The 15536-nt window shown below is 62.8% G+C and overlaps 1 protein-coding gene across 1 annotated transcript; it reads right to left on the reverse strand.

The window, feature by feature from the left end:
* Window positions 1-68: 68 nt before the first annotated feature.
* Window positions 69-11031, reverse strand: RNF44 (ring finger protein 44). Its single transcript, XM_030503884.1, is given in 12 exon segments — window positions 69-2820; window positions 3115-3214; window positions 3329-3450; window positions 3642-3729; window positions 3876-3937; window positions 3939-4001; window positions 4080-4241; window positions 4439-4615; window positions 4799-4966; window positions 5503-5719; window positions 6096-6276; window positions 9922-11031. Coding segments are annotated over 12 exon segments (1680 nt in total). The 5' UTR covers window positions 10199-11031; the 3' UTR covers window positions 69-2757.
* Window positions 11032-15536: the final 4505 nt, after the last annotated feature.

The following is a 15536-nucleotide window of genomic DNA, read 5'->3' on the forward strand; positions in this document are numbered from 1 at the left end:
CCCTGAGCAGAGCATGAGCCTGGCCTCAGCCCTCCAGCCCACACAGAGACAAAAGCCGGGGCGCAGCGTGTTGGTATACATCATACATTTATTAGTGAATATCCCTCTCAAAATCAGCCACAACATTAAAAAAAATAATGATTGCACTACTTGGTCAAGCAGAACTAGCAACTTTCATTTTAAAAAAAGTACAAATCTGTTAAAAATTTCAATCAGTATAATACACATATATATAATACAACATACTAGTTATGTTAAATGCTACAAAACCAATATGATTCCAATGGAATGGAAAAAAAACAAACACTTTTAGAGCTTTAAGAACCTTTTTTTTTCTATATATTAGCCTTTTTTCAAATACATACATGGGAAAAATGAGGTAACTGTAAAATGTGCAAGTAACAGAGCAAAAAAAATTATATATATATATTTATATATATATATATATATAAAAACTTTCTAACACAGAACACACGTCCTAGCACCTTCCGGGGAGCCGCGGGGGCCGCGGGGGTCCCACCGGAGGGCCCGGGGACTGGTATAATAGAACAGTAAACAGTCCACTATCCCACCACAGGAAATCATTGGTAAACAGTGGTATCTACAGCGCAGTCAGCAATCACAAACACCCTAAATAATTGTTTTTTAGTATTTTTTTTTTGTCATTTTTTCTTTTTGTTATTTTTTTTTTTTCTTAAATGATACTTTTAGCTGCTCATTGGAATAAATTCTGCAGCACACGAGCTGTGAGCTTTCGAGTCGCCGTCAAAGGACCGTAAGGCTTTCCTGGCTCCCTGGGCACCGCGAGGGCGGGAGGGGAGGAATGGGGACGGGAGGGGAGGACGGGGCGTCTCCGGAGGGCACGGGGACTCCTTTGGTTATCAGTCACTGAGTGAGGGACGGGGAGGGGCTGGGGTCCTGCCCAAGGGGCACCGAGCCCAGCGGTGCCAGCGCCCGCGGCGGAGCTGGTGGCGCCGGGACGGGGCCCTCGGCCTCGACGCTCCGCACGCGGGGACCGCCGAGGCTGGGAAAGGGAGGCAAGGGGGAGCCAGCCAATAGCGCCGCGCCGCCTGCCGCCCCCCCGCACCTGATTGGCTGGGCGGACACCTGCTGATTGGCGAGAGGCCCCTCCGGACCAATGGCGTGGCAGCGCGGGCAGCGCGGTCCCGCTCCCCCCCCATGTGCCCCCGGCCTCGCACCCGGCCGCTGCCCGGGGCCAGCCCCGCCGCCGGCCCCCCGCCCCGCGGGGAGCGTCCCCCCGCCACCCTCCCACCCCGTCCCCTTGCACACGCCGCCACCTCCCGCTCGGAGGGGCGCAGACCCCGCGGGGACGGCCCTGAAAAGTCTCACGGTCCTGCTGTGGCGTTGCGGACATGTGCAGTACAGTGCATGGCAGTATCAGCTGAGCACAAAAACCCCTCTCCCCACCCCCCTCACCCCACAGCCGGCTACACGTAGCCAAGACCACGTTCCAAGCTGGTCAGACATGCATGCATATTTGTGAACATTTACATAGGGCTGGCGTCCGCTCGGAGGCTCCCAGGCGTCAGCAACGCGCGCCGCGAGGGGAGGGCGGCCCTCACGCCACCCCCCGCCCGTCACCCTCCTCACTAAGTAATCATGCAAAACAACGGCCACGCGGGATGGCTGGAGCCGGGCGGCAGCATCTCTCCTGGCCCCACACCGCCCAGCCCCACACGGTTATGGGGGGGGGGATATGGCGGCGGGGGGCTGCTCACAGCTCCCCCCGCACCGGCTGGGGCAGGGCCGGGGGTAGCACTGAAAATACACCACGAGGTTACGGATAAACCCCCCCCCGCGGCCCCCGGCCGGGCCCCCCCGCCAGCAGGACGGGGCACGGGGCTATTCCAATCTATGGCAGCGGGACAGAGAAACGGCAGCGGGAGCCGCGGGCCGGGCGGCACACCGCGGACACCGCGCGCCCATGGCTGCGAGGACGGGGCTGGGTCTTCCCCCTTCAGGCATCACAGGATGCCATGGCCCAGCCCCGGGAGCTGTGCTGGGAATGGGGGAATGAACGGGGAGAGGGGCTGGGGCTGTGCCAGCACCATCCTCCCACTGGCTAAGACCCCAAACAGCCACAACGCTCCGGGGCTCCGCTGGGCAGCCGGGGCGGGAGAGGGGCTGCGTGCGGAGCGGGGATGGAGGCGTTCCTGCCCCGGCCACACTGCGAGGCTGCTGGTGTCCCACCTTGGCCACCTCCTCCGGCTGCCCCCGGCCCCGCGCTGCGGCTCGGGATGCATCAAACCGCGGCGCTCCCTTCTCTCTCCTCCCCGCGTCCTCCATGAGCAACGCCGAGGGGAGGAGCCGCTGGGGCAAACGGCCACGGAACCAAAAACGCGACGGAAAGGGAAACGGGAGTGGGGGGGGGGACCAAACTACCATTAAAAAAAAAGTGACAAAGGGAAAAAACACTAATTCCCTAACGGAGTACAAAGACCTGGAAAGTGATGGAGCAACAATAGCGTCTTTGGAGCGTGGAGGGCACGGCCACGCGCCTCCTGCCTCCAGCACAACACGATTCGGGGCCCTGGGAGCGCAGCCGAGTCCGTGCCCCGGCGGGGAGGAGGAGGGCTGGCCGGGAGCCCGGACTGCTCAATGCTCACCACATCCGAGGAGAGGCTTTGGGGAGGGGGGGTAAGCGCAGGGTCAGGCCCTAGCAGCGGGCAGCGGCCCCCACCCCTGGCCCGGCGTCCTCGTCCTCTAGCGAATTGTGCGGCACAGCACCCGCCTGCCTCAGTCCGCATCCCGCTGCACCTCCGACGCGTCCGCCCGGCAGATCGGGCACGTGCGGTTCGCCTGCGGGCACGGAGAGGACAGGGGTGAGTGAACAGGTACCCCAGGGCAAGGAGGGACAGGGGTGAGTGCGTACCCCATGGCACCAGCAGCACCCAGGGCACCCCTTGCTCCACCTCCACAGGCTGGAAACACCCCACAGTGCGCCACATCCCAGGAATGCCTGATCCACCCTGGCACTGCTCCCAGTGCATCCTGTGGTGCATAGCACTGAAGCCACCCAAAAGGCACCCAAAAAGCACTCCAAAAAGCTGCCCCACTCCCTACAGCGGGCAGAGGCTCGGGCACGGGCAGTACCTTTAACCATTTGTCGACACACTTGGCGTGGAACTCGTGGTTGCAGGGCAGGACGCGGAGAAGCTGCCGGGCCTCGAAGTCGCTGAAGCACACGACGCACCTGGGGGAGGTGGCCGTCAGTGCGGCCCCACCGCTGTAACACAGCCCCCAGCCACCACCAGGCACCCCCGTACCCCCCCACCAGGCACCCTGCCTGCGCCCCAGGCTCACTCACAGGGTCTGCTCAGACTGGTGGCTCTCGGGGTTGAAGCGGTAGGACGGGAGGTGCTCGATGTCTGCTTTGGTGAGTCCCCGCGGCTTGGCCTCTCCCAGCCGCTCAGCCAGGTTCAGCAGTGCCTGGAGGGACACACGGAGACCGGCTCACGCCCCGGCACAGCACCCTCCAGGGTCTCCCCACCCTGGCAGAGCAATCCCCAAACATGCCCCAGCTCCCCCATCCCACCACCCTGCAGGGAAGCTGGAGATGATGGTGGGAACATCTGGTAGGAGACAGGGAGCTGCTGCATGGCACACGCCTGCCAACACACCTCGTAATTCTCCATCTCCACATCATCCACGTCCAGGTCCAGGCTGATCGTGGGCCCCACGGCCGTCGGTGACACAGGAAGCATAGAGCTGGGCAGGGGAGGACAGGATGGTCAGTGTGCAGCCACAAACCCCAACCTCCACGCTGGCATCCCCAGAGCCAGCTCTGCCAATGCCATGCCACTGTGTCCCCCATCCTGCCCCACATGTCTGCCTGTATCCCCCCTGGTACTCACAGGAAATAGGGCAAGAAGCTCGGGTAGTACGGGGGAGGCGGCGGAGGGGGCGGCGGGGGGGGGCAGCGCCTGCTGCAGCCGGTACCGCTGGGTGTTCAGCCGCCGGGGCATCATGTGGGGGTATGGCTGCAGAGAGAGACGGGGTGCTCAGAGCCGTGCCAGCCCCACGGCATCCCCCCATCCCTCCACAGGACAGGCACTCACCACGCCAAATGGCAGTTCTTGGTGCAGCGGGTCGTGGGGGAGGTAATGCAGCGGCACGGAGGGGGACAGCGTGGGAGCGTGGTGGGACGGGGGGTACGTGAAGCCCGCGATGGGGTGCTGCTCCCCTCGCAGGTCCACGTCATTGTCTATCCTCTGCAGAGGCTGTGAAGGAAACAGGATGGGAGAAACATCCCAAACCACCCCCCCCCATCATTAGCAGGACAGAGGCACTGTGGGCATCCCACCCATCATCCCCAGCTTAGATCCATGGGGCTTGCAGAAGGACAAGACCCCAAAGTGGTCTTTGTTGGGCCACAGGGCGCATCGTGTCCCCAGCCCATACCCACACCCCAACTCACCATACGCGGATGCTGGGCTTGGAGAGGTACAAACTGCCCCAGAGGGGCCATGTGGGGCGGCTGGTGGGGGGGCACTGGCGGTGGTGGGGGGTGCAGGATGTAATGGTCGCTGGAGATGATGGGAGGGAACGTCTGGTAGGAGACGGGGAGCTGTTGCATGGCACATGCCTGGATCAGCTGAGGGAGGGAAGAGAAAAACAGAGGTCAGACACCCACCGTGAGCATGGCTGACCCTCCCCAGAGCCTCCAACAGCCCCCGTGCCCCCAGAACCTTGCACTCCGGTGGGCTTGGGTCCCAACGCGACCTCTGGGCAGCCACAGCCCAGGCTGTCCCCTGCGGGTGTCAGCACTGTCACTCACCGGGGGTGGGAGGCAGCAGAGCGGGTAGTGCTGTCCACTGAACATCACTGAGCATGCTGGGAGCTGCTGGGTGCTGCACCCAGGGATGTGCTGGCCGGTGTGGATGGGGAAGCCTTGCGTCGTGACGGTGGTAACCGTGTAGGAGAGAGGGACGGGTCCCTGGTGCACCTGAGGACGAAGCACCAAGGGCACAGTCAGGGTACAGCCCCGGATGAGCGGTCCCCATCCTGGCAGGGTGGCAGCAGGACGCTGAGCACCCGGCACTAGGACACAACCACCCAGTGGTGTGCCCAGAAGTGGGCACTCAGTGCAGGCTGCATTCGAGGTGGGTTTTAGACCCCTCTTTGCTTCTCATGGCTTCCAACCCAGCACCGCCATCATGGACAATGGTGTCAGTTGTGACATGAACACTACGAGGGGACTATCCCCAGCCCCTGGGCACAGGGACCACCCCGGGTACACCTTTATATATATTAGCAGGACAGAGGCACCCTGGGCATCCCACCCATCACCCCCAGCTCAGACCCACGGGGACTGCATATATGAGCTGGCAGAGGGACCCCAGAGTTTAAGTGCTTGGAGGACACTTGGCAGCTTCATAGCTGGGTGCTCCCAGCAGCAACTGGCTATCCTGATGGGACCCAGGGACATTATCTTGGGGCCACCACAGGGTCACCTTTGGGACTGGGGGCTGCAGCACATACCTGGTCATGCAGATCCACCATGAATGGGTTCTGGTGGGGCGGGTGAGCGGCCGGGTGAAGCATTCGTGGCGGCGTGCTGGGGAGAGCGTATGCGCGGGGCTCATCTACAGGGCCGTGCGGCTGCTGGGGGAAGGCAGGGTGCAGCTGGGGCTCATCCTGGCCCAGCAGGGCTGCCAGAGGTCGGTCGCGTCGTCCCCACTGACGCCTGGCAGGGGGGCTGCGGGGCCACCGCGGGAGAGAAACAGAGCAGGAGTGACCCCCCGCGCCAGGGGCACCACAGCCCCGGGCAGGGCGGCTGCAGGTGGGTCAGTGACAGCTCAGCTCCCGGCGCGAGGTGCTGAGGGCATCGTGCCACGCCAGGCTCCGTGTATGGCCGGGGAGCTCCAGAACCGGCTCATCTGCTCACCCTGCATGTGTCCGCAGCACAAAAGGGACCACTGCTCCCCAGGGACACATCGGCCGGGTAGGAAGTGCTTCCCTATCACGATCTCCCCCCCCAAGACCCCCAGGAACCAATGCTTTGCCCCAGCAGATAAATGGAACCATCCCTGTGTCCCCACACACGGTGTATGACAGGGCCCCGCGCCCCGTACCTTCGCCGGAGGTGGTCGGGGCTGCTGCAGGGTCCCCCCGAGAAACGGCGCTGGTTAAAAGGAGCAGAGGGCGGCCGCCTATTCACTGCCAGTTCCCATGGTCGCATTGGTGACGTCGGGAAGCGGATGGGCACGCGGGACCTCAGGCTCCAGGCAGGGCGAGACACCAGCACCTTGGATCCTGCGAGAAGGACACTGGGTCGCACACCCCAACAGTAGGGCTGTGGGAGCCCCAAATCCTCCCCAGGCCTGGGCACTGCAGCCCACTCCCCACCAACTGCTTTGGGAAAGGGAAGGGAAGAGAGGCCGGCGCAGTGATGGTGCCCGAGGACACGCTGGGGCTGCAGCTCGCCCAGCTCCTGCCTGTGCCACCTCCACGCTGGGAACCAGGAACCCTTCCCATGCCCAGCACTGCCACCCGCACAAGTGACTCTGGGCCACTCCAGTGCCACTGTCCCTGCATGGCTCAGCCTGATGTTTCCTCCGGCAGGAACAGTAATGCCAAAGAAAGGGGCTTCTGCTGCTTGGGCACCTAGACCTGCGCCCACCCCATCTCCTGGGGCTGGATGCAGCTCTTGAGGGAGTTATGAATAGCCTGTCTGCCCCCCCAGTTACTGTTCCCACCACTGCAAGGCCAAAGCCACCCCCCATGCAAGACACAGACACTGAATGAGAGAGAAGCACTTTGTTTTCCGCAAGTAACGAGGGGCCCTGCGGCTGCAGCAGCATCCCAGGCTGCTCGCTGGCCCACAGGGAACCTGAACCATGGCAGGAGTTGGGGTCCAGCAGGCGTTTGGCCAAGACAGGCTCCAGCGCTGCTCTAGGCGCTGCTCTCCCTTGCTGGGCTCCTGCACATCGCACTCGGGACTGATGCTGCTGCCCCAGTGACAGGCACAGGGGCACAGTGGGGCTCATGGCCCTGCTCTGGCTCAGTCTGTGCATGTCAGCTCCCTGCTGCGCACAGGGCAGAAGCGCACATCCCCATGGAGGGGGGCACAGGGACAGGCTGCAGCTAGAGCCGGGCAGGCAGCTCTGCTCTCTCGCCAGCCCCACAGGCAGGGGTCAGTGGGCGCACAGCCCCGGGTCCTGCCCCACCGCCCCTCCTGCACCCAGCCTGGCCCATGTCCCCACGCCAGAGCCCTGCTCCTGCTCACACCTCGTCCCCCAGCCCCCGGGAAGCCTGGCACTGGACAGAGGAAACGTGCACAGGGGGCTGCGCTGCACCGGGCTCTGGGTGCCCTGGCCCTATGTATCCAACACTCCCAGGCACCCTCCTGCTGCCCCTTTGCCAGCATCCCTTGATGTCCAAAGCCACGGCCTTGGCACTGCACCCCACACACCCCTAAATCCTGCTCGCCTACAGGCTGGTGGTGCCCTCCCAAAAGCAGCTCTTTCAGCTCCACATCCTCCTGCTCAGTGCCCACGACAGAGGCACTCCAGGGCCAGGAGGGGCACCCCGAGCTCGGGGAGCACTGCTCAGCCCCAGGAGGAGGCTGAAGGGCTTTCACCCCAGCAGAGAGAAGCCACAAGGTCACATCTGGGTGACAGGCACCACATCAAGCATGGCAGAAAGTCACCGGAGTGAGCCCTGTGCCACACATGGGGGTCTCAACCTCACACCCATCTACCAAACCATTCTGAAAGCAGATTTTTCTGGGGGTTTTTTGGCGGGTGGACACCAAAATTCACAGGCTGAGCCCCCCAGGAGCCTGTGTGGGATGCCGCTGGGGAAGGGGCCGTGCTTGGGGATGGGGTTTGCCGCACAGGTGCTTTATTCTGCCCCCAAGCCCGTGTCCATGTGCCCCGTGCCAGCAGCTGCGGCCGGGGTGCTGCAGCAGCGACCCAGGTTTAACCCCGCTCCCCAGGAGCCGCTGAGGTTTTGCTGCTTCAGTTTCACATCCTCAATCTCGGAGCACACGTGGTACCGGGGCACCTTCCCGACCAGACACTACAATGATGGGCTCAGGGACGGGAGTGCCTCTCTCCACACAGGGGACACTAAAGCCGTGCAGGGGCTCGCAGCACGGCGCCCCGAGCACACATGCCCCGCCGATGGGACATCCCCGACTCGCCGGGATGGTGGCGGCTCGGCCCCGTCCTGCCCCAACCCGCACCCACACGGGGCACACCCGGCTCCCGCCTCGCACCCGCGGCCACCCCGGGCAGAGCCACCGCGGCCCCGGAGCGAAGGGGACCGCTCGGTGCGGCGGGGGGCGAGGCGGCTCTCGGGCCCCGCCGAGAACAAAGTTAGCAGCGCGCCAGCGCTCACGCCCGGTGCCATCTGCTCGGGCAGCGCCGGGCTCCGGGGCCGCCAAGGGAGCCGCCCGCCCCGCCGCCGCCTCCCCGAGGCTCCTGCCGCCCCGGTAACTCCCGTCGCCGGCTCCGTCCGTGCACCCCGCGCTCCCCCGCACCCCCTTCCCCGCAAACACCCCCGGGAGCGGGGTCACCGCTGCCGCTGCCGCACCGGCAGCCCCTCCGGAAGGCCGGGACGCCCCGCTGCCCCGTCCCCAACCCCGAGCCCAGCCCCGGGGGTGTCCGGGACGGCGGCACACGGCGGGGCAGGCGGCACATCCCGGAGCTCCCCGACGGGCGAAGCCCCCCGACGGGGCACCGCAGCCAGCAGCACCCCAGCGCTCAGCCCCGCCGCGGGTGCAGCGCCCGGCCGGCAGCCCGCGCCCCCCGCCGCAGCAGCGGAGCCCCGCCGGTGCCAGGCCGGGAGCTGTGGCTTTAAGAGCGGCCGCTCCGGGGCCATGTGCTCGGCGCCAAACAAAAGCAATAACAAAGGCGGCCGCCGGGCCCCGCTGCCGCCGCCCGGGGCAGGTGCCGCCGGGGGTCCGGGGGTCGGTCCCCGCCGCGCTCCCGCCGCCGCCGCCCGCACCTACCTGCACCGATGGCCTGGGCCGCCGCTCCGGTGCCGCTGCGGCGCCCCCGCCCCCTCCCGCCGCTCTTTGTTCACCGACGCCGGGCCCGGGCCTGCCCCCCCCCCCGCCCGCCGCCGGCCCTCCCTCCCCTCCCACCCTCCCTCCCTCCCGCCCGCCTCCCGCCGGGCCGGCCCCCTCCCCGCCACCGCTGTTTCCGGTGCCTCTTTGTTTTCCGTGGCGCGGGGCGGCGAGGCCGCCGTGGCGGGGCCGGGGCAGGCGCGGCGGGGCCGGGGGTCGCGGGGGGTGCGTGTCCCTTTAAGAACCGGCGGCGGCACGCACCGGACCGAGCCACAACACGCGGAGGCCCCGGGGGCGCGCGCGCGGCTGGCGGGGGGGGGGGCAGGGGGGTGTGAGGATGCGGGGAGGGGGGGTTGGGGGGGAGGCGGTGCGCGCGCGCCCCACGTGACCAGGCGTGTCACGCTCCGCAGCCATCTTGGAGGCGCGGGGCCGGGCCGCCACGCGGGGCAGCGCCGGGCTCCCCCCCCGCCGAAACACCCCCCGCCGGGGGGCGGTGTCCTAGCAACGGTCTCCATGGAGAGGGGGCCCCTAGCAACGGGGCCCTTAGACACTGCCCCTCCCTCCCCCCCCGCGGGCGGGAGCACCGGGCACTGGCCCCGGCCGCGCCGCCGCACCCCGCTGGGACGGGACCTTACCTGCGGTCTGTCCCGCCGCTGCCACCGCGCCCGGCCCGCCAGAACCCAGCAGCCCCGTGAGCCCGGTGGGCCATGGGGACGACAGCACCCCGTGCCCGGGCCATGCTCCTGCTGCCGGGTGGGTGGGAAAGCCCGGGCGAGGGGGAAGGTGAAGGCAGGAGCTCGGCTCCCCACCGCCCTCCTCACCGGGATGGGAGCATGGAGCAGCTGTCCTCATCCCACCCAACACACCGAGACCTCGCCTGCACCCACCGCCTGCCGGGCACACGCAGCTCTCCCAGGGCATCGCTACGCAGTTCAAGCTTCCAGGCACCAGAAAAGCCCCTTTTGCTTCGGAAAAGCCTCCCGCTCTCTCCCCTCGATTAAACAAAGAGCAGGAACCCCTCAGAGCATCCCCTGCAAGCGAGCAGAGCAACGCCGGGAGCCGCATGCTGAGGCTGTGCCCCCGGCAGCACCGCTCATCCCCAATCCAACCCCTGTGCTGAGGAGAGCACATCGCGGCAGCTCTGCTGAGAGCCAGATGCTGCATCCAAGGCAAACTTCCCCGTGTTAAAACGCACACTTAGAAATTCCCAGGTAGGCGAGTGAGCCAGCCGGCAGCCCTGATGTAATGCCTATAAACCAGCTCTCCCCTGACAGCTGGGCTTTAAAGTGCTAACAACCAAAAGGGAGCTAATTAATTTGTAACATCACCCCTTTCAAAGAAAACCTCAGATCCCTGGCAACAATTTAATGATTCAGCAGGCTCATCATTGCCATGAACAGTTGGAATCCGATTTACCCCATATTACAACCCTGTGCCCAGCTCCTCCAGGCCCCTCTCAAGGCCAGTTCATCAGCTCCCACCTCCTCACCCCAAATCCAGGTGCACAGGAGGAACCACACCAACCTCGAGGATCACCCAGGATCCTCGGGCATGTTCTATCTACACGATTGTCAGCAGCACCACAGCCAGCTGCTGCTTGTGCTCAGGGCAGGGGACACATGGGACAGGAAAGCAGCACGCCAGGGTTATCAGGCAGACCTATGACAGGGTCAGACCCATGTGCATCCCAGGAGGAAACAGCCAAAGGACTGAATCATCAGCCGAGAACTATCACCCTGAATGTCTGCACCATTACAGCCTCTTTGCTTCAAGAGCTTGGGATTAGAGGGAAGAGGAGGAAAACAGCACTCTGCACTTTGACCTTGTCACTATTTGTGGGCAGAGGCAGCACTGCACCTTTACAAGGCTACCAGGACCTGGTCTGATCCTGGGCAGAGCACCATCAGCAGGTAGAGGCCACAGATGGTGGATGCCTGAGCGGATACTCCTTCCAGACCCACTCCAGTGTCACCAGCTCCCCTGCAACCAGCAGCTATTGATGGTTTCAGGATGGTGTTGGGAGAAGCCATCAGTGAAGCAGGGTTCACCTCCTCGTGCTCCCTAAACAGGCAGGCTGGACGGTCCCTGTGGCAAAGCCGGGTCCAGCCACACCACGTGTGGCTGTGCCGAGCCTGCCCTGCCAGCTCCAGGGAAGACAGGGCACCGCACATCCAGCCGCAGGGCTACAGCATGTGCAAGTGGCTCAGCTCATGCCATCTTGGGAACACAGCCACCAAAACACGCTGCCCCAGGTCTGGGAGCTCTGGCTGGAAGAGCCACGTGAGGAGCCCAAGAGATGCCTCTGATGCTACAGCAAGGCTGGCCACAGACAGCAGCACTGGTCAGTGCTTCTAGGCCAGCACAAGGGGTCCCCGGTCCAGCTGCCGAAACCCGTGACACCCCAAGTGAGCAGGATCCCCCCCATGCCAGACAGCCTTAGAAAGCTCTCGACTTGCAGGGGCTGCTCAGCCAACAGGCAGCCCATCCTCTCCCTCACGAGAGCCAGGGGCCAGCAGGATCGAAGCCTCCCCGAGCCCAGGCTCTTTAAGACACCATCTGCTGCTGCAGACATGTCGCCTCCCCTGCCCCATATATAGGTCAGGTCTGTCACAGGATTAGCTGGGGTGATTCGAGTGGTGTGAGCACGGCTCTCACTGGAGGTATGCTCTGCCCCATCCTCTCCCCAGCACGCCAACAGCTCACCTCCACTTCTCCCCAGCCTTTCCCTGAGCCCATGGAGAGGAAGAGGCCCCAGATCCTTCTCTCCCCTCCCCAATGCCTGGAAAACAAGTGGGAAGAAAGCAGCACCGAGAACCCAGAAGGCTGCAGGGGAGAGCAGCAGGAGTGTCCCCGCTCTACCCAAGGCCCAACACAAGCACCAGGGTCCATGGGACACTGCAACACCAGCGGGTAGCACAGGGTGAAGGGGGGGGTGAGGCGCTCCCTGCCTGCGTCGCGCAGCCCCGAGCAGCCGAGGCAGGACGCCTCTGCCGCGATCACACGCCTCCCACTGCCACCCCCGGGCTGACAGCACTCCCATCAAACGCCTCCAGCCACACACACGTGGAGGATGCTGACATGAGGAGCGAGTAGCTGCACAGGCAGCGGAACTGATAACGCCCAGTTTCCTGTCGATCTCTCCCACGTGGATTCTCTGATGTCTAATAGCACGGCTGAGCTGCACTGCAGAGGGAGAACTAGCAGCATCTTCCTCCACAAGAGCCTATAGCAAACCAAGACCTTTGAGACACATACCACACCTGACACCATCCAGCAAGTTCAAAGCAGAGAGGAGAAGACTCCCAAATAAACAGTAAGCTTGCACAAGCCTTCATTTCCTCAGGACAGGGTAAATAGTCTACAGAGGTATCTCCACCTTCCTTTGTTTGCCCTAGAAACACTGGCACAACCTGAACAGCATGACCAGAAGGATGCTGGTGCAGCAGCTGGGTCCAGCTCAGGTCCCTCCGTAGCTCAGCGGCATCGAGCAATGGGTCACGTCCTCTGCTCTCCTGGATGGACTCTCCTCCCCCAGCCAGAGCACATGAGCCACGCTCACCTTTGTCTGTCCCAGCACCCTGCAGCAGCCGGTTCCACAGCTCAGCTGCATGTGGGTGGGGGGAGGAAAGCAAATGCTGCCACGTCCGTCCCCAACCTGTTGCCTGGGCAGCCTCCCCGGTCCTCCCCTTCCTTCCTACCACAAGACACCATGGTTCAGAACTCCATACTCCTCTGCTTTTCATGTTTTAGTTCTCCTTTCTTTCCTAAAACAGCCCCAATCTCTCCTTGAGCACAGCCAGCAGGGTTTTAGCCCCCTTCCCTCTCCCCACACAGCATCCCTGATGTCCCCAGCTCACCTGCTGCCTCTCCACAAGCATCCCTCCAAGTCCAGCCCACTCTCCACATGCTGTGGACAGTGTTAACAGCATCTGCCAAGCGAGGGCAGGAGGAGCTGGGCTCCAGACACCTTCCCCACTGCTCCGCAGGCTGGGCTCAGGCAGAGCAGCAGGGTCTGGAGTGGTGGCTCCAGTGAAAGGATACGACAGAGCCAGAAGCTGGTGGACAGCGAGGAGCAATTTCGTTACTGCTCAGCAACACGAAGCTTCTCTTGGAAGCGCCAGTGACAGCCAGGAAGTTGGGCTGGGTGTTTTGTTTTGCATTTTATGAAGCCTGCAGGGACACCGACAACCTGCAACGATCATTCTCAGAAAGCAGCTCAGAGAAATTCCCGATTTTCAGCAACCATTTACCCTCTTTTGTCCTTGATTTAAAATTTACCAACAGGCTGCTTACCAGATGCACCGAAACAGGCAGTGACCACAGCCTTAAGCGTGAAGGGGGCTCACTGTGATACCTCCCCAGTACATCACTCACAGAGAACCCCACACCAGTGCCTGGGGATGGTTTTAAGAGCAAAACCATGACTTCCAAGCTGACAGCCCCTGTGCACAAAGCGCGACTGTGTGGTGACAGCAGAGCAGCCTGGGGCACAGGAGCTGGCTGACCTCTGCTACAGCTCTCCACAGCAGATCTTTATTGTTCACCACTTCCCCAAAGCACAGGCATGGACAGAAAAGCAACTAAGACACTCGGCTTAAAATGCAAACGCAGCCAGAGAGCCCCAGCAGCACAGCAGGGAAAAGACAACCTGCCCGAGGGGACCGTGGCTCAGCACTACCAGGCTGAGGGGAGGAAGGACGTGAGCATGGGCCCTTCCTTCCCAGGGGTGACAGCAAGAGGTGCTGGAGCCCTGGCCACCACCACACAGGCTCACCCAAGAGGAAGCAGATGCTAACACACACCATTGCAGGCCGGTCCTTGGCTCTGCATCGTTGAGCTGAAATCCCTTGTCCTGCTTCCCAGGGTAGCCAAGGAAAGCCCACAGCTACATCTCCACAGCCAGCGAGGCCAGGTCTCCAGGGACCAGGCTGCAGCTGGAAAATAGTATTCCCAAGGCCAGTCACGAGCGCTGCTTGCTGAGGACACCGCTCGCCTTGCCCTTTGCCATGCACACAGCAGGAAAGGGTAAGCACCCTGGGGTGGCTCTGCTGCCCAGAGAGCAGGCAGGCCAGCTTGCCCCAGCACCCCTGTGAGCTGACAGCACAGACCCACACTGCTCCTCTCCTGAACTGACCTGGAGCCACCCAACAATTCTCATCCAGTTCTGTGACCATAGGGCTCAGGGCCTGGCTATCCCAAATTCCTGCCATGCCAATGTCAGAGGGCTCTGAAGAGCACCAGCAGCTTCCTCAGTGTTTTAGCAGCCTCTGGACACATCAGACTGACACCCCACGGACTATATGCAAACCCCTTGGCCAACCATTCCCCTGCACTGGGTTGGTATCAAACCATGTTTCTCCAGCTCGCTTCAAGCAGGGAGCTGAGGGATGGCGGTAAAACGCCATGGACCAGCTCCTCAATTCAGAGATGAAACCCCAAAAGCTCCATGCTTTCCTGCCAAACCCAGCAGCACGTCCCCAGCCGTGCCCCGCGGCCTCACGTGACGGTGAAGTGGATGCTCACAGTAGGAGTGGCTGTAGTGACAGTGTTAGAGCTCGAAGCCCAGCGAATCCCAGCGCTCTGCAGCTCTCATTTACAAACCCCACACGCTCTGCACAGGTACCGAGAGCTCGGTGCCCACAGCCCCGGGGAAACCACACCTGGATGGAGAGAGCCCAGTGAGCACGGGGCTCCTGGACGCTCCAATGTCCACCAGCACGAGGACAGGCCCACACCAAGCTCTAGGGATGAGGAGAGCTCCTCTTACAGCAGCCCCTGCTCAGCTGGGAGCCCACCCCGCCAGTGCCAGCCCCTCTGCTATTTCAGCACTGCGGACACAGAGGCACCTGGCAGGACAAGCAGGACTTCACCCTGTCCTGCTCTGCTCCAAGTGACTTTGCTTCACTCCCCACCATTGCCCTGGGGTGACAGAACTTCACCGGCCCTGCAGACACCTGGAAGAAGTGGTGAGAGCTGAAGCACGGGCCCTACCTGCCAGCTGCTATTTCATTCCTCTAACAGGTCCATAAACCAGGGATAATTAAATCTCCCCTAAACTCTCTTCCATTTAAAATAAAAATCTATAGTCCCTATTTCATTAGCTGGCTCTGGGTTTTACAGCTTGATCAATGCCCCTCGCAGAGCCCCAGTCCCAGGCAGGCAGACACAAACACGCAGCGGGCAGCTTCCACCGCACGAATCAATGGGGACTTGCAAAGTCTCCTCTCCCCGTCCTTTGTTCCTCGCTCACCAGAGGGGACCCACACAGCACAGCAGGCAGGGACAGCGTGTTTCACTGTTCCAGGAACACTGCTGCCATGTGTGATGCCTTCAGAGGTCAGATTTAGCGCTTGGCAAGAGCTGAGGCAGCGGCAATGCTCCCCCTCCGGTGAAAGGAGGGCCCAGCATGGAGCCCCAAAAATGCAGCCATGACCCTAGAGGTGAGGCAGCACACAGGCAGGGAGACACCTCTCCACTCGCTCCAAGGTGAAGAGGGACAAGG

The sequence above is a fragment of the Strigops habroptila genome, chromosome 12 (genome assembly GCF_004027225.2).
Source record: "Strigops habroptila isolate Jane chromosome 12, bStrHab1.2.pri, whole genome shotgun sequence".
In the NCBI taxonomy this organism is placed as follows: domain Eukaryota; kingdom Metazoa; phylum Chordata; class Aves; order Psittaciformes; family Psittacidae; genus Strigops; species Strigops habroptila.